Source organism: Rana temporaria, chromosome 8 (assembly GCF_905171775.1).
Source record: "Rana temporaria chromosome 8, aRanTem1.1, whole genome shotgun sequence".
NCBI lineage: Eukaryota > Metazoa > Chordata > Amphibia > Anura > Ranidae > Rana > Rana temporaria.
Window position 1 is genome coordinate 53,045,514 of NC_053496.1, and position 23,673 is coordinate 53,069,186.

Consider the following 23,673-nt stretch of genomic DNA (forward strand, 5'->3'; position numbering starts at 1 on the left):
GCATTGTCCTGCATCTCTTTGGATAATGAAAAGAAAAAAATTGAACAGATCATTGATCATCTCAACATACAGCACAAGATAACAAAAAAGTAAAGGTTATATATTTGCAAACAAAAAGTTTTCCTGGCTCATCAACAAGCACAATGAACACAAGTGTAAGGAGCATTCTTTCCACACGAATGTATCAGGAGACTAGAAAGTATTTCAAGAAGAGGTAAAGCAAACAATATGACACTCCTAGAAGAGGAAAGGGCTTTGACATAGAAAAGGAGGAAGGGGGCTGTGCCAAGGAGCCGATTTTCTGAATAAAAGGCTAAGTTCACCTTTTGGGGGGGGGGGGGGGGGGGGGTTTTGCAGGTAAAAAAAAATCTAAATGTGCATTTTTTTTTTTAAGGAGCTTCCAGAGAATTGCACCCGAGATCAGCAGGTGGAATGTTAGGTTCCTGCAGACTCTGATGCCTCATACAAACGATCGGTTCATCCGATGAAAATGGTCTGATGGATTTTTTCATCAGATATCCGATGATGCTGACTTTCATCAGTCTTGCCTACACACCATCAGTTAAAAAAACGATCGTGTAAGAAAGCGGTGACTTGAAACACAACGGCGTGCTGAGAAAAATTAAGTTCAATGCATCCGAGCATGCGTCGACTTGATTCTGAGCATGCGTTGAATTTTAACCGATGGATTTCCCCACGGACGCTCGTTTTTTTAACCATCAGATTGTTTTAAAACAGGTTCTACGTTTTTTCACAGATGGGGGGAAAAAAAAACGATGGGGCCCACACACGATCGGTTTGTTTGATGAAAACGGTCAGACCGTTTTCATCAGACGAATCGATCGTGTGTACACGGTATTAGGTTAGCTGTCCATAGCTCCGATACAGGCAGATCAATGCTCACCCACACACAGTTCAATAAAAACTACAAGCCATCAGCCACAATGGAACCTGTAAATGAATGACATGGAGCCCCACACATTTGCATTGTTTACAAATTGTGACAGTGTGGGGGGGGGGGGTCCACAGTTTGTTCTAACAGGGAAGATACAGATTATGAAACAGGTTACACGTTCACCCTAAAAACGAGTGGAACATGAAGAATGTGTCAAAAAGTTGAACTCATCCTTTAATTAAATTTGCTAGTAAAATGATTTATGGAATGGAAAAACAACACAACCAAGCATATAAAAGCATTTGATTTCTATGACAGATAAATGGCTATCCAATATTTCCTCGTAGCGCGGTAAATTGATTAAGAACAACCCCAGTACACAGATTCATCAAAAAAAAAAAGCTTACCAAATTCAGCTTGCCAATTTTGACCAGCTCTTCTCCATCATTAGTGGTTTCTTTCATGTGGATTGTGATTGAAAACACAGAGTGAGAACGACTGAAAAAAAGAAACAATATACATGTGTTTTCTGTAAAATCAAAGTGCAACCAAAAATGACCAGAAATAATCTTAAAATTAAAATAATGACAGCCTAGCGAATATGGAATATGAGGAGAAAAGAGAAGGGTGAACTTGGGCTTTAACAAATGCTTGTATTTACCTGGAGTAGGCATTCATCAGAGTGGATGCAGTGGTCCTCTTGGCTGCGCCCCTCTCCAAGATGTGATAAACTTCATCCTTGTTGTGAACGGTTACTTCCTCCAGGCCTTTGATTATAACTCCTCTCTGTAATACAGAGGACATAAGATTTGCTTCAATACTGGGCACTCAGCACTGATATGCCTTCAAAAGGATTACACAACGCATGCGCAACTTCTCATCAAATCCCCCCCCCCCCCAAAATATATATATATATATAAAAAAAACAAAAAAAAAAACAAACTGTACAGTACACCCTGTCACAATTTTTTCCCAAATTCATTATTCCAAGATGTTACTCTTTAGCATGTGCTGGTTTATGATACAAGACCTGGCTTAAAATGAGAGTAAACGCCCATCTCTAACTTGTACCTATAAGGCAAGCTTATAATAAGGCTTACCTATAGGTATGGTAAATATCTCCTAAACATGCACAGTTTAGAAGATATTTACTGTATATGCAGCTGATGCCATCCCTGGCGCATGCACTCTTAAGAAACGGCCACCCGGTCTTTCCTTCATAGTCCCGTGCCGTAAACTGCGGCTCCCCGCGCATGCACAGGAGTAACGTCATTACGGCTCTGGCCAGTCACACAGCCAGAGTCCGCAGACCCGGAAGGAAGACCAGGTGAAGATGGAAGCGGCCTCCATCCATGACAGTGCATTGGTGGAGGGCTTCGCTTTCAGGTAAGTTTCACACATTGTGCTAGTATGCGATGCATACTAGCACATTATGACATTTCCTTTTAGGTCAGAAAAAAAAAAAAAATGGCCCAGTGGTTTACTACCGCTTTAAAAAGTGCCTAAGGTAATAGTAAGCCGTTTGCCCAGCATCTGTGCTAGCCTTATCAATCCCAGTAACATCTGGAGACTAGGTTAAATATGTAACAATGGAGCTCAGTTTTTCCAGAGGTTGAGATTAGGTCCAAACCCTCCCCCAACACCAAGTCCTGAACCCATTCTTCAGCTGTTAAATGTCACATCTCTAAAGTCAGCAGAGATTCTGACCTTAAACACCTGAATGGCAGGGGAACTTAATCTTGGAGAAATTTGAAGTCCTATGCACAGCCTGGGCAGACGATTCAAGGGAATATACAGGGACCAAGACTGACACAGCTGTGTCAGAAGAACCCCGTGAACCTGTCAGAAGTGCCGATAAAGATTGATATATAAAATGTTGAGAACAAATAGTCTAGGTTGTAAAGAACTCAACGGATGACGTGTACATTGAAAATCACATCACCTTATTTCGAGGATCATCAAACATCTGCAGTCTTTCGGAAACATCTGGTGATGGGCTTAGAAGATCAAAGAGCTCCTCATTGTAGATTTCCAGCAGAGACACTTTCACTGAAAACTCTGTGCCGTTCTCTGAAAGCTTCTCAAAGATCTGATGAAGGGTTCGAGGGATAATGCCTGCCAGAGGGTCCTGGGGAGAAGGAAAGAACAGAGATATTATATATATATATATATATATATATATATAAACAATGCATCAAGTCAACATTTTATGAAGACAGAGTGGCAGGAGAAAATAGATTGTGGCTTTTGTCCAGAGTAAAAAAGACTTATACCAACAATATACAGGATATGTTAGAATGGCAGACAAAGGAGCTGTGGTGGCTCAACGCGATTGGCACTGCGCTGACAAGCCATTCACCTCTGCAGCTAGAGGTTCGGATCCCGGTCTCCGCTTCATGTTAATTGAGTTTGGTGGTCTCAGCCCGGCTCCCGGTGGGTGTGCTATGCAAGGTAAGCCTGTGCTTAGTACGCCCACCCCCCTCCCACAAAAACCACCACACCTACACACGCACTCTAAATTGGGTTAACACACTCACATTGACCACGCGGTCTCTAAAAAAGAGGCGAAGGACTAATGGGGCTGGTTGAGCGGGCTAATCCTCTCACTCCCTTATAGGGAGTCCCTCTGCCCCGTTGGGCTTCAAAGCGGAGCAGGTAGGGCGGGCTGTGTGGGAGGACCCCCTCACACACCCGCCATTGCCACCCGGGGCATGGAGAAAGGTGGCAGATTGCCTCTGGGGGAGGCCTGCCTACTCCCAACTCCTGCAGTCCGGCTCCTCTCTCGAGTACACGCACAAAAATACACTTAAAAAAAAAAAAAGAAGGAAAAAAAAAAAAAAAAATAAAAAAAAAAAGAAGAATGGCAGACAAAGGAAGATCTCACCGAAGGCTGCAACTTCCTTCAAAACTTAAATTTCCCACCTGGGTGGGCACTCTGGCGCGCCACACAGCAACCAAAACCCTTATAGGTCTATTGCCATTTTATGCTCAGAAGGCAATACTTCTAAAATGGATGCAACCTGAGGAACATGCTTTACATTTTGGAAGGCCCTGGTTAATTCCTCTATACAAAGCCACATACCTCTCGTGGATGCCCAGCTAAGTTTGACAAGTGTGGAATATTTGGTTAGAGTCCCTTGCCACTAATGTCACTCAATAGATATAGAGAGCTCCTAGCCTAGTACTCGTATGCCCTCTTCCAGGTTTATCCATCCCTTATCGATTGAGTAGCATTTAAACCGTTTTACTAAGGTATCATTCTTCTTATGTGAATGAGTAGTGCGTGTTCAGGGTTGGATCTGATTGTGTTTGATCACAAACCTGTAATTAGTTATTTTTTCTTAAGTTTTTTATGCTTTGTAGCCTTCTGAGCCGGGGAAAACCCAGAGGCTAGGTTTTGTAAATTGTTCTTTACTTAAAAAAAAGAAAAAAAAAAAAGAAAGAATTTACAAGAAAATAAAATATATTATATATATATATATATATATATATATATATATATATATATATATATATATATATATATATATATTTTCTTGTAAATTCTCTCTTTTTTTTTTTTTTAAGTAAAGAACACAATTTACAAAACCTAGATATATATATATATATATAAATAAAAGAGGTTGTGTAAGGCTCGGTATCAATGTAACACCTTTGTAAATTGATTCTAGCATGTGTAGTGTGCAATACATTGAGACAAGTTTTTTTCGTTTTTGAATATCTCCCTCTAGTGGCCATTTTAAAATATACAGCTGATCAAAACTAAGGAGGCACAGACGTACTAATATATATATATAGTACGTCTGTGCCTCCTTCGTTTTGATCAGCTGTATATTTTAAAATGGCCACTAGAGGGAGATATTCAAAAACGAAAAAAACTTGTCTCAATGTATTGCACACTACACATGCTAGAATCAATTTACAAAGGTGTTACATTGATACCGAGCCTTACACAACCTCTCATTTCTAAAGGCTTCACCACAAATGTGCATAACATGCTTTGCAAGTAGTTTTTTCCCCCCCTTTCCCCTGTTATTTAAACAGCTTTAAAAAGATAACTCACAAAGAATGCACAGGTTAATTTATCACACCTCTTAAATAAAACTAACATTAGCCAGGTGAAAGCTAACCTTCAATAGGTCGCTACTGGTAAATACAGGGAATTGAGCCATTTTAGTATTAATAAAATAAAAACATTTCAGAAACAACTAAAGCCCAACTCCAGGCAACTAAACAAAAATGATCCATTGCAGTGGAGTTGTGCCCACACTGCAAGGGTTAATTGCTCATTTAGGTCTAAAAAAATATATATACTTAACCACTTCCATACAGGGCACTTACACACCTTCCCGCCCAAGCCAATTTTCAGCGCTGTCGCAATTTGAATGACAATTGCGCGGTCATGCTACACGGTATCCAAATGAAATTTTTATCATTCCCTCAAATAGAGCTTTCTTTTGGTGGTATTTGATCACCTCTGCGATTTAATTTTTTTGCGCAACAACTAAAAAACTGACATACATTTTTGAAAAAAAAAAAACATGTTTTTATTTTTTATCTGTACATTTTTTTGTAAATAAGTAAGTTTTCTTCTTCAATTATGGGCACTGATATGGCGGCACTGATGGGCACCCATAGGCGGCACTGATGGGCACCCATAGGCGGCACTGATGGGCACCCATAGGCGGCACTGATGGGCACCCATAGGCGGCACTGATGGGCACCCAAAGGCGGGCACTAAGGTGGCCCCCGGATGGACACTGGGTGGCACTGATGGTATTGCTGGGCACAGTCAGTGCCCATTTGTGGGCACTGATTGGCATGATTGCATTAAAAACATTTTTTTTTTTTTAAATCTATTTGTCCTCTATTGAGCACTGGGGGGGGGGCACTCCCTGGTGGTCCAGTGTGGGGATCCGAGGGGGGGGGGCTGCACTGATAAACAATCAGCGCGAACCCCCCGTCAGGAGAGCCGCTGCTCGGCTCTCCTCTACTCGCGTCTGTCTTCCGGTTTACATCGTGATTGGACATGGCTGATCACGTGGTAAAGAGCCTCCGCCGGAGGCTCTTTACCGAGATCGGAGATGCAGGGTGTCAGACTGACACCCCGCATCACTGATCGCCGCGCTGCGCGCCGGCATGAAATCCTGCAGGACGTCAAGAGACGTCCAGTCAGGATTTCACAACCACTTCCCGGACGTCAATCTCCTATTGACCAGGCGGGAAGTGGTTAACCGATTCTCCGTTTCTCCTCATGGCTAGATCAGTCCCCATAATGTCTCCTCTTGCACATTCCAGCGTTATAGGGTCCTGACATCAAGACCAGTCCTGCATTGGATGCGTTGCTGCCGAGGCACAGACCACCGCCAGAGCAGATCGCCCAATAGTGTTTCTCCTCTACCCTAGAGGAAACAAGCAGATAACCCTTGCAGCCACACTGCAGGGGATAATTTAACATCTTCCCCCAGACCTGAGCTCTAAAAGGCCAATTTTCCAAAGTAATGCACCAAAATTTAAAATCTTGACTAAAACCAAAAATTCAGGATGCAACTGTCTGAAAACCGAAATGGACAGGTTTTTTTTAATAAATATTTTTTTTATAAATAAAAAATGGTATTGTATTCAAACTTTTTAATACCATGAAAAGTTTATTTTTGGCCATTATGGGCACCTTTTCAGCCAAAAGGCCTCTTTCACGCTAAGCAGTTTTTTAAAATCGCTTTTTCATTAAAAAGGTAAAAGAAAAAGGCATGTCTTTAAATTGATCCATTGTGCATCTGTTGCGGCGTTAAAAATCCTGTTTGCCGCATATTTGGTAAAAAAAAAAAAAAAAAGGCACCTCCCCATTAAAATGGCGGCAAAAATGCACTAAACGTGCATGTTGTGTTTAAGTCGCATAACCTATGACAAATGCACAAAAATAATGCAGTAGAATCGCGTGCCATTATCAGCACAAAGCCGATAGCCGTATTTTCAGCTGATAATTTTCATGTTGGTCAAAAGGAGAAAACCCATCATGATTTATGCAGTCAGAATAACTCATCCACCTTGGTGTACTTTTTCATTGCTTCCACCAATCTATAAAATATTACTAGGAATTTTATTATGGACATCCAATATATATTCCAGGGTGCACAGTGCCTACGACTAGAAACCAGCCGAGCATGCAGGGTAAACATACCTGTTCCCATGTAAACTCCCCTTCTGATGACCTCTCCCCTTCCATAGTAAATGTTTTCCCGGTACCAGTTTGACCATAGCTAGAGAAAAGAGGCCATGAATTATTCATCAGTCACAGCGTATCTATTTTTTATTATCAATTAATATTTCATATGAGTTTAGTGCAAGAAAAATAAATACTACATGCCAAAAAGACACTCACGCAAAAATGGTGCAATTATAACCCATTATAACTTCATCCAGGATGGGGCACACAACACTTCTGTACACTTCAATTTGCTTAGCAGATGGACCAAATACCTGTAGAAAATAAAAGGTTTGGGTCAGATCGTTATCTGTGCAATATACCATTTTTTTTTGTTATATTATTTACACACAAAAGAAATTGATAGTATAGGGGTGTGTGTGTAGATAGATAATTACTTACCATATCAAACATGTAGTTCTTTTTCCCCAGTTTGTCATTTATCCCTCCCGTCCGCACCGACACGTCTTTTCTCACAGAATCAAATTCCAGCACAGAATGGGAGTTTGCCTTCCGCTCCATCTGATTGAAAGGTCTGTAGGAGGAATAAAAAAATAAAGGGTTATAATGTTTTTTTTTTTATAGCATTTTATTTCATTTCAAAAGTCACCCAATTGTCCTACTATAAAGTGTATCCCCCACACAGAACTTTAGTAGGGAAACGTTATACCCTCTATCAGATTATATTACTCTCTGTGGCCCTGTTGGAAACTTGACATGTCTCCAGCAGATGTATACACATTAACCACTTCAATATAGGGTATTTTCACCCCGTTCCTGCCCAGGCCAATTTTTAGTTTTCAGCGCTGTCGCACTTTGAATGACAATTGCGCGGTCATGCAACACTGTACCCCACAAATAGAGATTTCTTTTGGTGGTATTTGACCACCTCTGTGGTTCTTTTTTGCACTATAAACAAAAGAAGAGCGGCAAGTTTGAAATAAAAAAAAAATCCTCAGTTAAGGCCGATATGTATTCTACATTGTTAATCTCTCCCGGAGGTAACTTCTGGGTACTGCGGCTCCGGCGCTGTGATTGGCAGGAGCCGCGATGACGTCACTCCGCGCATGTGCACGATAGGGAAGAAACTGCATGGAGTTTCTTTTCTTCCCAGCACATGCACCATTTGTATTAGCGGCGGACTACAAGTGAAATATCTCCTAAACGGTGCACGTTTAGGAGATATTTCTACTACCCTATAGGCAAGCCTTATTCTAGGCTTACCTATAGGTGAAAGTCCAAAAATAGGGTTTACAACCCCTTTAAATCAATTATTGGTCATAATGCAGTTACATTGATTGGAATAGTGGAGCACCAAACCAAAGATACAGGCGAGTCAGCATTTTTTATCCTAATCATTGATCAACTTTGCCAGGTCCTCCATGTTGCAGATAATGTTATTTACATCCGCCTTGGACAGTGGGGGGTGAATGGTTTCCAGACTTTTAGAACTGCCATCATAGCAGCATTAGTCAGATGTAGGAGTAGCGACTTTTTATATTTGTCAGGGTCCTAGGTCACCAATAGAAACCTCTTAGGGCTCATTTACACTTGCTTCAACTTATAAAAACAAACATCAAAGCACCTACGGCTTCAACATCCTTTTTTAATGTGTTTTTGATGCTTCCTGATAAGGTAGAGTAGGGTGTCGCTGCCGACTTCCCTAGGCACATTGCTCCAAGTGGACTTACCCTTTAAGTGGGTTTCATCGTACATTAAAGCGGGAGTTCACCCTAAAAAATTTTTTTTAACATTAGATTCATGCTCATTTTGTCAAGGGGAATCGGGTAGTTTTTTTTTTTTAAAACGAAGCAGTACTTACCGTTTTAGAGAGCGATCTTCTCAGCCGCTTCCGGGTATGGTCTTCGGGACTGGGCGTTCCAATTTGATTGACAGTCTTCCGACGGTCGCGTCTATCGCGTCACGAGTAGCTGAAAGAAGCCGAACGTCGGCGCGGCTCTATACGGCGCCTGCGCACCGACGTTCGGCTACTTTCGGAAAATCGTGACGCGATAGAGGCGACCGTCGGAAGCCCGTCAATCAAATAGGAATGCCCAGTCCCGCATGCTATACCCGGAAGCGGCAGCGAAGATGTATCTCTAAAACGGTAAGTACTGCTTCGATTTTAAAAATACCACCCGATTCCCCTTGACAAAATTAGCATCAATCTAATGTTAAAAATTGTCATTTCTGGGTGAACCTCCACTTTAAGTACTTGGGTATCCTTTTGCCCTGCAGGTTGGAGGAGATCCAAATTTCTCTCCCCTTTTTACAGCTATAAAGAAAGAACTTCAGGACTGGCAGCACGGCCTGTTTTCCTGGTTTGGATGCTGCAGCATAGATAAAATAAACAGCATGCCCTGGTTGCTTTATCACTTTCAGTTGACCCCGCCCCCCCCCCCCCCCCCTGACTAACCCAATCTTTCCAGCGACTTCTGAAATTAATAGGCAGCATGGCTTTGCCGAACGCAAACCCTAGATTCCAGGAATTTAAAGTGGTTGAGCGATCACAGGTGCAACATTCTCTTACTAATGGCCGGTGGAAGACTAGGGCCAGGTCAATTAATGATTTGTTGCCTAGAGGTTCTCCTGTTCTGGCAGAAACTACAGCTAGCTCATTTTATAGGATCTCAGCCTTGGAGGCAATTGACCCCTTTGAATTACTGTGAATACAGTGCGTCATGCGATATCCCAGACTTGCCAACTGTTGCTATCTCAACCTCCAGACTTTAGGTCTCCATACAGATAGATACAAAAATTCCATCTGTGCCAGATATCAAGTTGGGATTTAAGGTGCTAACCCGATGGTACCATACACCGGAGAGGATACATAGGATGTTCCCCCAGAGCTCAGACCATTTGTTTGAGGTGTGGGGAGGACATTGGTTGGTTCATTTCTCCACATCTTCTGGTCCTGTCTCCTTAAATCCTCCTGGAGGGAGGTCCATCACATAGTCCATAAGTTCACCGACAGAAAGCTACCATGGACTCCCGAGTTCTTTCTTCTGCATCACCACAAGATTTATAGGGTATCCATATTGCCTCGCCTGCCTACAGCGGCGAAAAAGCTGCATCCCGCTGTTCTGGAAGCAGACGCCGCCACCATCTGTCGCCGGTTGGTTGAAAAAAGTGTCAGACATTAATGCAATGAAGGACTTGGTGGCCACAGAGAAGGGCCTTTGTGAGAAAATTCTCACAAAATGGTTCTATTGGCACGGATTTATCTATTCCTGAGGAGTACGCGGAACTGGTGGCTAATTTCCCTGGTTGTGAGCCATCTCATAAGGTTTCATCCCGGACATGGTTCGGTGAATGGATGGTGGCATCGGGCAAGATTTACTAAAACTGAGTGCCACATTTGGTGCATCTGTAGCACATTATGAGACTTTGCCTTAGAACGAAGCCCTCTAACGCCATGCTGTCACTGCTGACATTTACCACCGGTCTTCCTTCCGGGTTCACGTCCTCCAGCTACATGAGTGGCCGGGGGCACGATGACGTCACTGCTGCGCATGGGTGCAGGAGTTGTCGTTTACGGCACGACCTCCGACGGTCCAGACCTTTAGGCAAGTATGCGTTGGTAATGTCACTGGCTGTATGCATTCTGAATATCTCCTAAACTGTGCAAGTTTAGGAGATATTCACAGAACCTACAGCTAAGCCTTACTATAGGGCTTGCCTGTAGGTACAAATGGTAGAACAGACTTTTCTACCACTTTTTGAGAAAAAAATCCTGGAAGCTGATTGGTTTCTATGCAGAGCTGCACCAGATTTCGCACCCTCCAGAGTTTTAGTATATTAACCCCATTAGGGGCGAAACAACTAATCGATTATGAAATTAATCGATTGCAATTTTCATAATCGATTAATCGGCCTGTAACATAATGGGGTTAAAAAAACTAAAATTAGCCCTTTATAGTACAAAAAAGCAAATCGCTACTGTAAATATTACTTTCACTGTCCCACAGTAAAAAAAATGAACCCTTACAGTAGCGATTATTTGCTCTTTTTGTACTTATTTTTGTTTTTTTAACCCCATTATGTTACTAAACATCTCAGGCCTGGGTTCAAGCCTCTGTTTTTTTGGTGCTTTTTGCAGAAACACACTACAGTTCATTTACATGTTTTCCTATGGGTCACGTTTACATCCAGGATTTTTTTTCAGCTGCTGCGTATTTGGAAAGGGCAAGGACTTTTTAACGCAAAACGGTGCGATTTTGTTTTTTTTAGTTCAATATACTTCAATGGAGAAGCTGCAGAAAAGCATGCAATGTGTTTTTGCGGCAATTTGTGTTTTGTAATCTGCTCAACAACAAATTGGGCCTTTTTAAGGCCATTATCCGATTAATCAAAACAATAATCGGCCAACTAATCGATTATGAAAATAATCGTTAGTTGCAGCCCTAAACCCTGTTGTTACCATGAGAGAAGCATCAGACCCAGGATAACAGTAAAAACCAGAGAGCGATTCTAATCTCTTCCTACGCTAAGAAGGTCAGGCTTGACGTACACGAAAACTAGTCAGAATATGTGATAGCTAAGGATGAGCCAAGGTTCAGCCTGACCCCCTGCGCAAAACAGTCACTTGATAGCTGCCTGCCAGCCCAATCAGCTGCGGACATGCATGCCATAGAGAACAAAGGATCAATGATGATGGTGACATTGTCCCAATATGGCCCAAACCATAGCCTATCCCTAGATGATCAGCGATTTCTATAACTTACCTGCATCTCACAACCACCTGGATGTTCTTCCCCTTTTCTTCCTTCTTGCTGTACATGGTCGAAGGCTGGGAAGACATTGTCACTCACGTGTGACCTAAAACACAGAAGGGGAAATAAATACATGATGTTTTTTGGACAATTAGACCTTTGTTATGTTCAGAAAACTGATTAGGACATATAATATATATGTATATAAAATAAAATGTAAATCACTAGTTAAAAGCCTCAAATTAAATCAACTTGATTTAAATTCATAATTTTTAAAGAGCAACCGTCATCTCTGTCCTGCAACAGCTCCTCCTCTGACCCGCTATTGATGCACCGACAGTCCCATTCACTTTAATTAAATTAAATGAGTTTACCAAAAATGTAAATCTTGCTAAATATACAGCCTTACGCTACATAACTAAGCTCCATTTCATGCTGAACAAAATGAGTAACGTTACCTATCTTAAAGCGTAGTTCCACCCAAAAAAGGAACTTCTGCTTTTCAGATCCCTCCCCCCCTCCAGAGTCACATTTGGCACCTTTCAGGGAGGGAGGGGGGTGCAGATACCCAAGACAGGTATTTGCACCCACTTCCGGGAATACACTACTGCGGCAGGCACACCCCTACCCGCTGCCTTCTGGGAAACGCACTGTTTCCAGGAGAGAGCCGGACCAGTGACTGCTCGCTGCCCTACTCGCGCAGTAGGGAACCGGGCAGTGAAGCCGCAACGCTTCACTTCCTGATTCCCTCACTGAGGATGGTGGCGGGTGCAGCCGAGGACGTCCTCAGCTGCTGACATTGCGGACGCGCTGTACAGGTAAGTGTCCATATTTTAAAAGTCAGCAGCTGCAGTATTTGTAGCTGCTGGCTTTTAAAAAAAAAAAAAATTGCCGCTTTCAATAGAAAAACTATCTTTAGATAGATTTTTACTCCAAAAGCATTTTATTACAATATATTTGAAAAAATAAACAAAAAATAATTGATTTTTACACATTTTCAACTGCCCATCCAAACCTGACATTTACTCAGCTCTGCCAAACAGGACAGCCCTGTCCAGAAGATGACCTGTTCTTTCCCTGCTGCAGCTTCTCTTTCACTTGCAGGTCTCTTTTCCACCTTGCAACTGGACAGTGAAATGGGAAGCAGCAGACCAATGAGTTTATCTTTGTCACCCTGAACTCTCCGGCCACATGTGGTATTGCATGCAATAAATGTCAATGCGGAACAAATTATCTTAGTTTCCATTGACTTCTACTTCTTCTTCGCTTTGATATGCGAGTGCTTTGGATTACAAGCATTCTCCTGGAATGGATTATGCTTGTAATCCAAGGTTCCACTGTATTAGCTTTTTAGTATGAAGGTTCAGTATTGCCTCTGGGGGTAAGAGAGACCTTAGGACACATGGGGGGTGCTTGGTTTTCAATGGTTCAGCAGACAGACTTGTCTTGTGAGGAGAACAGTAAAGCACAACCACTGTGTAGCAATACAAGAACTGCACCAATACACTTACACCCAACTTAAATTACAAAAGGCATTTTACATCATTTTCTTCTACAAACATGGAAATAGATTTAATTAACACCAGGGGAAGCAATGGCAGCACCTGCTTTCTGTTATATTTAAAGGGCGCATTTTCTAGCAAGTCAATTCCTGAAATGGTTGACCTTTATGGAATGTAAACAGGAGAACGTATACTGGCACAAGATGTATACACAGTAATGTCTTGTATATGAGGCTGAGACTTCTGTGCTCTTTTAGAAAGTTTGACCCAAATGCCAGAATTGAGGTACAGAACATATTGTACATAGTTTCTACACTCTGTTTAGAACAGGGATATGCAATTAGCGGACCTCCAGCTGTTGCAAAACTACAAGTCCCATCATGCCTCTGGCTCCGGGTGTCATGCTTTTGGCTGTCAGAGTCTTGCTATGCCTCATGGGACTTGAAGTTCTGCAACAGCTGGAGGTCCACTAATTGAATATCCCTGGTTTAGAAAATGTATGCATTATCTTTATTTCAATGTATTAAAAGCGTGAACCTGTGCCCAGGGCGTGGACTTAAAGGCTTTGTTCACATGTGAGGCTAGGGGGGTGGTAAAACTAGGTGGTTAAAGGGGTGGTTCCCCTAAAAATAAAGTTTTGACATTGCATTTGCTATAATAATTACAGTTAGAATCGGCTGGTTTTATGTAAAAAATACCTCCGTACGTAGCGTTTGTATTATTCGTTCCCACCGCCACTTCCGGGTACGATGCTGGCGGTGGGCGTTCCTTATTGATGGACAGGCATCCGACCGACGCATCCATCGCGTCACGAGATGCCGAAAGAAGCCGAACGTCGTTGCGCATGCGCCGTATAGAGCCGCACCGACGTTCGGCTTCTTTCGGCATCTCGTGACGCGATGGATGCGTCGGTCGGATGCCTGTCCATCAATTAGGAACGCCCACCGCCAGCATCGTACCCGGAAGTGGCGGTGGGAACGAATAATACAAACGCTACGTACAGAGGTATTATTTACATATAACCAGCCGATTCTAACTAATTATTATAGCAAATGCAATGTCAAAACTTTATTTTTAGGGGAACCACCGCTTTAAGCCAGTTTTACCTCCCCTCAACCACGTGCCTGAACCTGGGCATGCAGTCACCCAGCGCTGTTCACATGCCACACCAAAATTAAACAGCATGCCGCATTTGGCGGGCGTGACCGCCACCGAACAGGGCCAGCGCAAGTCGTAACCAAATGCAAAGCATGCGAGTAGCATTTACAGGGTTAAATCAGGTGGTGAAGAGGGCACACCACCTGTCAAATGCCCTCTGAATAGCGATCCAACACATATTGCTCTTCAGAGGGCACTGCATGTATGAAAGTATCCTCAAGGTGCAAATTACAAGAAAGTCCTTGCCGTGTTCCTTTTGCGCTGCAAGGGTTAAATGCAGTTTACCCGCCTTACAACTGGCCAACACATGTGGGGGGCAAACGAGCGGTACAGCATTAAAGCCCACTGGAAAGTCAATGGTTCTGTACTTGATTGCACTCACTGCACACTCCTAGAATAGAGTCTGAGCTCTGAAAGACTTGGGGCCATATTCTCAGAAGAGTTACGACGGTGTATCTCATGAAACTCCGTCGTATCTCTGTTTTTTGACCCGCGTATCTATGCGAGTGATTCCTAGAATCATTTTCGCATAGATACACTGTCGGATCTTAAATGTAATTCGCCGCCGGCCGCTAGGTGGCGCTTACGTTCAGGTCTCATTTGTTTATGCAAATGAGCCCGATACGCCGATTCCCGAACGAAATCGCGTTGCGTAAGGTTACCCCTGCTATATGAGAGGTAACCTTACGGCAGTCCCATGTATGCCATGTTAAGTATCGCGTCGGGTGCGCGTCGTCTTTTCCCGACGGGTACGTCGTTTTCGTAAGTCGTTCTTGAATACGACTTTACGTCAATGACGCACACGTCGGCGTCATTCACGTTTTCTGCCGAGAACTGGAGCATGCGCACTGGGCTATTTTTAGCCCGGCGCATGCGCAGTTCGATCGGAACGGGGGCGCGCTTAATTTAAATATAAGCCACCCCCTTTGAAATACGCGGGGATACGCCGGGCCTTTTACACTACGCCTCCGCAAACTACGGAGCAAGTGTTTGGGGAATACAGCACTTGCTCCAGTAAGTTGCGGTGGCGTAGTGTACATAGCTTACGCGAGGCCGCCGCAGATTATTGGAGAATCTGGCCCTTGGTCCCTGCTAATGACAAGTAACTGGCTCCCAAATATGTGATCGGTGTGCCAGAACATCATGGTAGTCACGTGATTGGCCGATTTCCTCCCTTGCCCCACCATCGTCCAGAACTGGGTGGATGCTGGGGCAGACAGGAAGGGGTTAAGCGACGGAGAGAGCAAGGCCTAACCCCCTACAACGTGATGGCCAAGTGTACAGTCTCAATGAAGTTTACATTTCAATAAACCTGTATCTGGATTTTTAGTATCACTGGCAGGGAACAACAGGGAGCAGGCCACCCTGCAGCACCGCTTTTCTTCTACAATGCCCTGCAGCTCCCAAACACGGGCCTGTCTACAAAGACCAACCACATTTTATGTATGCCAGACCTGAGCCGCCTACGCTTCCACAAGCCACTTCTGGTTAGTGAGCTCACCTATTAACGATGGGTCAATATTAAGGCATGAAAGGGGTGGGGGGTCTAGAATGAGTGACCATGGAAGCTGGTGCATATCTGAGTCCATAGCGAGGACTCTAGAAGAAGCACAATCCGGTATGTAGGAACCAGGAAGTGATAGTAACTTTCACTGGTCATGTTTTTTGTCTTTGTCTGAATTTCTCACTTCCGGTTTCTACTCAGTAAGTTGTTCTGGCTGACTAACCCCCAGCCAAAACGGCCCGGATGATGGGGGCAAGCTTACTGAGGAGAAACCTGGAAGTGAAAAATTCAGACAAAGAAAAAAATAATTTAGAAGGGAAATCAAAAGAAAAAAGGTACCGTATTTATCGGCGTATAACGCGCACTTTTTTGCCCTGAAAATCAGGGCAAAATCGTAGGTGCGTGATATACACCGATACCCGCGCCAAATTGGAATACTGCGCCGGCATATACCGAGCGCAGTACACTCGTGTATAGTTGGGCAGTCTCGGCTCCTCTCCCGCTGACGTCCTGGACGTACAGGACGTCAGCGCGAGAGTAGCCGAGCCTGCCCAACTATACACGAGTGTACTGCGCTCGGTATATGCCGGCGCAGTATTCAAACTCTGCGCGGGAAAGCGGGAAACGAGCGTGGAGGACGCCGGACCCGACGAAGAGGACACCCGAAGACGCAGACGGACCCGGCGAGGCCGCCGATGGACGCCGTGCAAGACACCAAACTAAGTACAAAAATCTTTTTTCCACAGGAATTTCGGGGCAAATTTAGGGGTGCGAGCTATACGTGGGAGCGCGCTATACCCCAATAAATACCGTAAGTGAACCAACAATGCACTAGGAACCCATTTAGAAAACTAACCGTTACAACCCCTTTAATCTGTGTGTATAAGAGAGATAGATATATAGATATATCTATCTATTCACACACCGTATATGACACATCTAGGTAGGGGTGCAACAGATCAAAAAAACTCGCTGTTCGGATCGTTCCTCGGATCAGAGCCACGGATCGGATAATTTTTCGGATTACCACCATATTTAGTCCCCACTGCAATGGCCACAACTCCCCCACTGCAATGGCCACATCTCTCCAGTCAGCGCCGCTCTGGGAAGCTCACCTAGGCCACCGCCGGGTGTACCAAGATGGCCGCCGCTCCGGAGCTAGGCCGAAACCGCAGCCTTTCCTATGGGCTCAATTTGCGGATCGCGTGGTGTGCCGATCGGCGGAATTGAACCGTTCGGATCAATGACGATCCGTTGCACCCCTACATCTAGGGAGTATACAGAGATAAAACAAAAATTACTTGATCCCCTGCAGATTTTGTAAGTTTGCCCACTTACAAAGAAATGAAGGGTCTATCATTTTTATCATAGGTGTATTTTAAATAATAGAGAAAGAATATCAACCAAAAATCCAGAAAGAAAACAGAACAAATTTTTTTTTATATAAATTGAGTTGCAGTTTAGTGAGTAAAATAAGTATTTGATCGCCAACTAAAACATGACTTAGTACTTGGTGGCGAAATCCCTTGTTGGCAAGCACAGAGGTCCGGCGTTTCTTGTAGTTGGTTTACCAGGTTTGCACACATCTCCGGAGAGATTTGGGTCCACGCTTCTTTTTGGAACTACCATTTCATTCTCTAAGGTTTCTGCTTTGAGAAAATATATATTTTAGGGGTTCAACGTAATCTTGAGGCCCAATTTTTTTTTTTTAAGCATTAGTGCAAAAAAAAAAAAAAAAAAAGCAAAAACGGCTCTGGCAGTGAAAAGGTTAAAGCAAAACTAAACCTTCCTATCCCTTAGAGCAGGGGTCCTCAAACTTTTTAAACAGGGGGCCGGTTCACTGTCCCTCAGACCGTTAGAGGGCCGGACTATAAAAAAAACTATGATCAATTTCCTATGCACACTGCACATATGTTATTTTGAAGTGAAAAAAACAAAATGGGAACAAATACAATATTTAAAATGAATAAGAACAATGCAAGCTCCCCAATCATCATTACATCATCATCATCATTAAAAAATCATCAGCTCCACCATCATCATCATTACAAAATCATCATTACAAAATCATCAGCTCCGCCATCATCATCATTACAAAATCATCATTACAAAATCATCATTACAAAATTATCAGCTCCGCCATCATCATCATTACAAAATCATCAGCTCCATCATCATCATCATTACAAAATCATCAGCTCCGCCATCATCATCATTACAAAATCATCAGCTCCGCCATCATCATCATCATTAAAAAATCACGCGGGCCGTAGTTTGAGGACCCCTGGTTTAAACCCCCCCCCCGCCCACCATCATTATCGTAAGCCAGGCCCCCCCCCCCCTTCATCATCATTAAAAACCCATCAGCTCCCCTCACCATCGCAAGCCAGCCCCCCCACCCCCCATCATCATTATTAAAATAATCTTTAGCTCCCCTCACAATATAGCCACCCCCCCCCCCCCATCATCATTAAAAATAAACTTTAGCTCCCCTCACAATCGCAAGTCACCCCCCCCCCCCATCATCATCATTATCATTAAAAATAAGCCAGCCCCCCCCCCCCATTGTAAGCACCTCACAGCCTCCTTACTGTTTTGTGCTGTGTCAGTCTGGCTGTCACGATGCTCCCCCACTGTTCTGGCACGCTGTGTTAAATGTCCCGCCCTCCTCCTCCTCCTAGACTAGCTTGTGTGACAGACAGCACGCTGGCTCTATCACACGAGCTAGTCTTCTAGGAGGAGGAGGAGGGCGGGACATTTAACACAGCGCGCCGGAACTGTTAACGCTGTGTCACGGAGATCTCCGTGACACAGCGGGATTGCTGTGTAACCGGTCGGCATTGCCTGTCAGGGACGGGCGGGCCGGTTTAAAGTCCCCCGCGGGCCGCATGTGGCCCGCAGTTTGAGGACCCCTGCCTTAGAGCCCTCTCACACTGTGGCAGTAAAGCGCCGTTTTTTTAGCAGCGCTTTACGGCCGATAGTGGGGCACTTTTAACCCCTGCTAGCGGCCGAAAAAGGATTTAAAAGTGCCCACATTTGCCGCTGCCATTGAGTTCAATTTTTTTTTTTAAAGCGGTTCTCCACCCTAAAGTGGAGTCCCGCTGATCGGAACCCTCCCCCCCTCCGGTGTCACATTTGACACCTTTCAGGGGGGAGGGGGTGCAGATACCTGTCTAAAGACAGGTATTTGCACCCACTTCCGGCCAGACGCTACGGGCAAAAGACGGGCATTCCGTCACATCCCGTCTGTCGCCCGTTGTGTGCTGGGAACACTCGGCTCCCAGCACACAGCGGGAGCCAATCGGCTGGCGCGGCGCGACTCGCGCCGTAGGGAACCGGGCAGTGAAGCCGCAGCGCTTCACTTCCTGGTTCCCTGAGCGTGGATGGCGGGGGGAGCAGCAGAGTGACGAGCGATCGCTGCGGACGGCGCTGGACTCCAGGACAGGTAAGTGTCCTAATATTAAAAGTCAGCAGCTGCAGTATTTGTAGCTGCTGGCTTTTAATATTATTTTCCCGTGGCACATCCGCTTTAAGTCCTGCCTGCCCACCACTGCAGTGTGAAAGCCCTCAGGCTTTCACACTGGAGAAACAGGAGAGGCGATTTGCAGGCATTATTTTTAGCGCTGTAGCGCCTGTAAAGCACCTCAGTGTCTCGCAGCCAAGGAAGCTGCCATCTTGGCCTCTGTTTAATCTACAGTTGCCATGGTGCTGCACATGTGATCATCTATAACACCAGCCATTGGATGATTTGCACAGTTCAGTGAGAGCACAAGCAACTGTGACAGTCAATTATAGCAGGATTTGAATGTACCGTATTTATCGGCGTATACCGCGCACTTTTTTGCCCTGAAAATCAGGGCAAAATCGTGGGTGCGCGGTATACGCCGATACCCGCGCCGAGTTTGGAATACTGCGCCGACATATACCGAGCGCAGTACACTCGGGTATAGTCGGGCAGTCTCGGCTCCTTCCGCGCTCACGTCCTGGACGTACAGGACGTCAGCGCGAGAGTTGCCGAGCATTGCCGACAATACACGAGTGTACTGCGCTCTGTATATGTCGGCGCAGTATTCAAACTCGGCGCGGGAAACGAGTGGGGAGGACGCCGGACCCGACGAAGAGGACACCCGAAGCCGCAGACGGACGCCGGACCCGACAAAGAGGACACCCGAAGCCGCAGATGGACGCCGGACCCGACAAAGAGGACACCCGAAGCCGCAGACGGACGCCGGACCTGACGAGGCCGCCGCGCAAGACACCAAAACTGTAAGTACAAAAAAAAACTTTTTTTACCACAGGATTCGGGGCAACTTTAGGGGTGCGCGGTATACGCGGGAGCACGTTATACCGCGATAAATACGGTAACTGTTTTGGGAAACCCTTAGGCTGTCGTCACACTGGTGCGATGATAGACAGCACATGCGATTTGCACTGCTGTGCAGATCACATGCAATGTCTGAGCGATGCAAATTCAGCCATACAGATTGTATGGCTGAATACACATTGCATTTGCACCAAAATGGTGCAGGACCCTCTTTTTGGTCTGCACTGGAATCGGATCGGATCGCATGGGTGTTTATACCCATATAATCCGATTCCTGCATCATTTGACAGTTCGCAGTGCTTTATGCAAACTAATCTGGTCATTAACTTTCCATTGACACCCGCAGTGGTTCACATAGGGCAGTGTGAACTGCCTTTGTGTCCTTTGCGATACGAGAACCAGCACTAGAATAGCGCTGGTTCCCGCATCACGCTAGTGTGAACAGGCACCCTAAAGTGGGAGTAAACTCCCAGACATGACTTATCTATAGGGAAGTAGGCCTACCTATAGGTACAGTAAATATCTTCTAAACTTAGCCCGTTTAGGAGACATTTACTTTTGACGCAGCCAGTGACATCACTCGCGCATGCGCTCAGGAGGAACAGCACACCGTGCTGGTCCCCGAAAAGTGTCATTTGGCGTCAGATATGTCCGCCGCAATCCAGCTAAAAAACTAAAATACATATAGCTAGATTCAGGATGGCGAGCGCATAGTTGCGGCGGCGTAGCGTATGGCATTTACACTACGCCGCCGTAAGTTAGCGAGGCAAGTACATGATTCACAAAGTACTTGCCTGCTAAGTTACGGCGGCGTAGTGTAAATCGGGCGGGCGTAAGCGCGCATAATTCAAATTTAGTTGAGGGGGTGTGTTTTATGGTAATGGGGGGGTGACCTTACGTGATTGACGTAATTTACGAACGGCGCATGCGCCGTCCGTGTACATATCCCAGTGTGCATTGCGGCAAAGTACGCCGCACGGTCCTATTGGTTTCAACGTGGACGTAAATCGCTATTCACGGACGAATTACGCAAACAACGTAAAATTTTCGAATTTCGACGCGGGAACGGCGACCATACTTAACTAATGTTAAGTATGGTCGCCGTTCCCGCGTCGAAATTCGAAAATTTTACGTTGTTTGCGTAAAACTAGGCCTAAAACTATTCCAGCTATTTGATGGAATAATTTTAGGCCTGATAATGCGTTACGTAAACGGCGTATCTGTACGGCGTCGGCCGGGCTTACGTTCGTGAATAGGCGTATCTAGTGATTTACATATTCTACGCCGACCGCAATGGAAGCGCCACCTAGCGGTCTGCCTAAAGATTACACTTTAGGATACGACGGTGTAAGACACTTACGCCGCTCGTATCTGAGCCCAATTTAAGCGTATCTGGTTACCAGAATACGCTTAAATTAGCGCCGGCGCAAATAAAGACTTAGGCTGGCGTATCTACTGATACGCCAGCCTAAGTCTTTCTGAATCTAGCTAATAAAAATCACAGATTGTCAACATTACCAGTAAAAAAAAAAAAAAAAATCAAAGTCCCTAAATTGATCACATAGTTTGTAGACATGATAACTTTTGCGCAATCAATATACGAAGGCTGCATCGTACAAAACCTCTTCAGCAATCCACATTACAGATTTCTTCCCACTTATTTTCTTATCCACCACCATCAGCTGTGGGATCCCAGCACCCCCCCCCCCCCCAAACTTCTGGCTAGATAGCGCTCCTTGTACCCTCCCCATGTACAAGGGCACAGAAGAGGGGGGTCAGCTTTCCAGAATTATGCGTTAATGCAGACATCAGCAATGCCAGCCAGAAGCACGCCACCACACAACGGTGTCACCATGGCGATGAAGCCACCCAAGGAAAGGGGACATTTTTAGACACGCATGGCCCAGCAACTACAGAACTGCAAATACATACATGGTGAACTTCAAGTAGATCTATAGGCAAATGTTCTTTGTCACTTTGGATGGAGTAAGGGAAGGTTATAACACCCATCAGATTTTTGTTTTTTCCGCCATCCATGTCCCATTGCAGAGATTCACTTCCTGTCCCATAGCCAAACAGGAAGTGAGAGAAAATCCCTGCAAATTAAAGGGAATTCCTGGGGGGTGACCAGACAAAGTGTCCCGATTGGAGGATTTCCCCTCTATTACTTTTCAGGGACAATGTGAGATTTTCTCTTGATGATAATGGTGATCAGGAGAAATAGAGAGGGTGAATCTCCCTAATGTGGACACAGACAGCAATAAAAACTGACAGGGGTTCTAATCCACCTAAACACTCAAATAAATAAAGTTTGCCTTGTTATATTTCATGCTTTGCCCGAGTAGGGCCAAACATGACCAGAGAATGGCCCCCCAGCAACTGATGTGCATGGTTACAGATCTCTTTCAGAGGGGAGGAAAGGACAGCTGGAAGGGGGAGCAATCCTTCAATCTCATCATAGGACACAGGCAGCAAAACCTGGCAGAGGGTCTGACCCCCCAATACACACACAACTACAATCACACAGGTGGGTTGTCTTTGGCTACAACAAATGATATCGATATAAAACCCATCAGCACAATAGGGACGGGTGTGATCCATCCGCTGCTGTGTGACCTCAGTCCCGGGACACTCCTCTGTCCCGGTGATCCTCCCTCCCCTTATACGTGATCGTACCCTGGGCCTCCCTTACCTGGTGTCGCTGTGCCGGGATCGGAGCCGCCTGGGTAGCCGGGGACGTTGTACAGATTACAGCAGCGCTCTACACACGGCACATTTGAAAATTGCGCTTCCGATTGGTACAGCCAATCACGTTTCGGGAAAATCCGCGAGCTCTAATTGGCTACACCACTGGAACCTTCTTTGTTATTGGACAAAGCTATGACAGCAGGGCGAGTAGAGGCGGAACAGCAGACAAATAACTGCGGATTGGCTGGACCTTAAAGCACGTGATAACATTTAAAACTCCAGACGCTGCAGCGTATGGGAGGCGGGGTGATGATGTCACACGTAGGGTCTGTGTATGATTGGCTCTGCATTCCTCATATTTACAATGGACCTTTATTTCTTCCGTGTTGGCTCGTTGGGCGTTCTGTCTATTTATGTAGATTGGATACATAGAGAGGAATGTACAGGGGCAGATGTGCATTGCAACCAATCGGCTTTTACCTTTCAAAGCCAAACTGAAGATAGAAGCTGATTGGTTACAATGCACAGACGCTCCAGTTCTGATACATTCCCCATAGAAGAGTCTTATTTCTAAAACTCCTAGATCTACCGTATTTATCGGGGTATTGCGCGCTCCGGCGTATAGCGCGCAGCCCTAAAGTGGACCAGCATTCCTGTAAAAAAACATTTTAGTACTTACAGTTTT

General features: G+C 44.9%; 1 protein-coding gene across 1 annotated transcript in view; it reads right to left on the bottom strand.

Annotated features, from left to right (window-relative positions):
• Nucleotides 1-23,129, bottom strand: part of KIF11 (kinesin family member 11) — a 59,359-nt gene extending 36,230 nt beyond the window's left edge. The window contains exons 1-8 of the mRNA XM_040361796.1: nt 22,993-23,129; nt 11,825-11,918; nt 7,503-7,635; nt 7,278-7,375; nt 7,077-7,155; nt 2,838-3,023; nt 1,557-1,681; nt 1,303-1,393 (exon numbers count right to left, since the gene is read on the bottom strand). Coding sequence (XP_040217730.1) covers nt 1,303-1,393; nt 1,557-1,681; nt 2,838-3,023; nt 7,077-7,155; nt 7,278-7,375; nt 7,503-7,635; nt 11,825-11,901 — 789 coding nt within the window. The 5' untranslated portion in view covers nt 11,902-11,918; nt 22,993-23,129. The remainder of the gene's footprint in view (nt 1-1,302; nt 1,394-1,556; nt 1,682-2,837; nt 3,024-7,076; nt 7,156-7,277; nt 7,376-7,502; nt 7,636-11,824; nt 11,919-22,992) is intronic.
• Between the last annotated feature and the right edge of the window lie 544 nt (nt 23,130-23,673).